At 63.5% G+C, this 1,656-nt stretch overlaps 1 protein-coding gene across 1 annotated transcript in view; it reads left to right on the top strand.

Moving 5' to 3' along the window:
* FABP3 (fatty acid binding protein 3) overlaps nt 1-1,656 on the top strand; it is a 5,301-nt gene that overhangs the window by 2,609 nt on the left and 1,036 nt on the right. The window contains exon 2 of the mRNA XM_009645873.1: nt 181-336. Coding sequence (XP_009644168.1) covers nt 181-336 — 156 coding nt within the window. The remainder of the gene's footprint in view (nt 1-180; nt 337-1,656) is intronic.

The raw sequence follows: 1,656 nt of genomic DNA, 5'->3' as shown, positions 1-1,656 counted from the left end.
CCATCCAGGAGCAGCCCGGGATTGGGGGGGGTGACACCGGCACCCCCCCACCCCCGGAGCTGGTGGGTGCTGGTGCAGGATCCATCCCCAAGCAATGGCAGTGTTCCCAGCCCCCCTCCCTCCCTGCTCCTGCCCTGGCTTCCCCCCCAAATTGTGGTGGGCACACCTGGGGTCCCCTAGGAGCAGGTAGGCAGCCTCACCAAACCCACCACCATCATCGAGGTGGCGGGCGACAAGATCACGGTGAAGACTCAAAGCACCTTCAAAAACACGGAGATCAGCTTCAAGCTGGGTGAGGAGTTTGATGAGACCACGGCAGACGACAGGCACGTCAAGGTGAGCCCCCAGCGCCTGCCCCGCTACGTCAGACCCCCAAAAAGGGGTTGTGGGCTCTACCGGATCCAGCCATCAGCTCTTGGCTCTGGGGCTCCATCCTTTTTGCCTTTGGAAGGGTAAAGCCACTTTGTCTGCTGGGGCTGGTGCTGAGCCCCGTCTCACCCAGCCAGCCCCCCTCCTCGCCCCCTTTTGCAGCGGGATTTTTCCCCCAGGGAGCAGCACGGGGCCAGAGCTGCCGGGAAGGTTGTGCAAGAGCCAGGCTTGCAAACGCCAGCTGAGCTGCCCGCCTGGGGGCTTGCTCAAGAGGAGGCAAGGGGACATGGTGGGGTGGTGGAGCGTTTTGTCCCCGGTCCGGGGGAGAGAGGGACATCACACCCACTTTTGAGCCCCCTCCTTGCCTACCCGACCAAGCAGGCAGCTCTGCAGGCAGGGGCAGAGCAGTTTGGGTGATCCTGCCTGGCTGATGCCTCCCCAGTGGCTGATCCCTCCCCCCAGGGCTGGGGGTCTCTGGGAAGGCAAACACCTCCCCGGTTGGGCTGTTCTCCCCCGTAAAAGCAAGGAAAAATCCACCTCAAGAGGGGTCAGAGATTCTTTCATGGCCTCTCCCACCCTGCAGAGGCACTTCCCCTCACAGGACTGATCCAGCCCCTGCTCTTTCCTAGTTTCCCAGCTGCCGGTCCCACGCACTGTTAAATATGCTGTGCATGGAGCTGCCAGCAGCCCCACGCCCCCTACCTGGATCAGGGGAGACTTTGGGGGGGCAGATCTTGGGGCTTGTTGGACACAACCTCCCCTTCCCAGCCCCAAAGCAGCAAATGCAAGCTGGGCACAAAGCAAGGATGGGCTGAAATGGGATGAGTGCAAGCAAGGCGTCAGCACCAGGCAGATACAGGGCAGCACATCCCTGCTGCTGCTGGGGCCTGCCGGAGCTGGTGGAAGCTGTGCCCAAAGCTCCTGCCCACAGCCCCAGGACATGCCCTTCAGGCAGCCCTCGGATGGTGGCCAGAGGGCACACGACAGGGCAGCGGGGTCTGGGACAGCTGCCCAAGCCACGGGCTGCATGGGATGGGTCAGGTGGGGTCTGCCACGCCATGGGGTGCACTGAGTCGTAGGGCACCCAGGATGTGTGGGGTCCAGGGCTGTGGGACACCAGAGTTGTGTGGAGACCCAAGGTGTGCAGGGATCGTGGCTGCGGGGCACCCAAGCCATGCGGGGACCCAAGCTATTGGGGCACCTGAGCAGTGGGGAGACCTGAGCTCCAGGGGACCCTGAGCCATGGGGGCACCCAAGCCTTGTAGGGGCACCTGAGCTATGGGGGAG

This window comes from Egretta garzetta, unplaced genomic scaffold, assembly GCF_000687185.1.
Source record: "Egretta garzetta isolate BGI_Z169 unplaced genomic scaffold, ASM68718v1 scaffold368, whole genome shotgun sequence".
NCBI classification, from domain to species: domain Eukaryota; kingdom Metazoa; phylum Chordata; class Aves; order Pelecaniformes; family Ardeidae; genus Egretta; species Egretta garzetta.
This window is presented reverse-complemented; position numbering and strand designations above follow the sequence as displayed.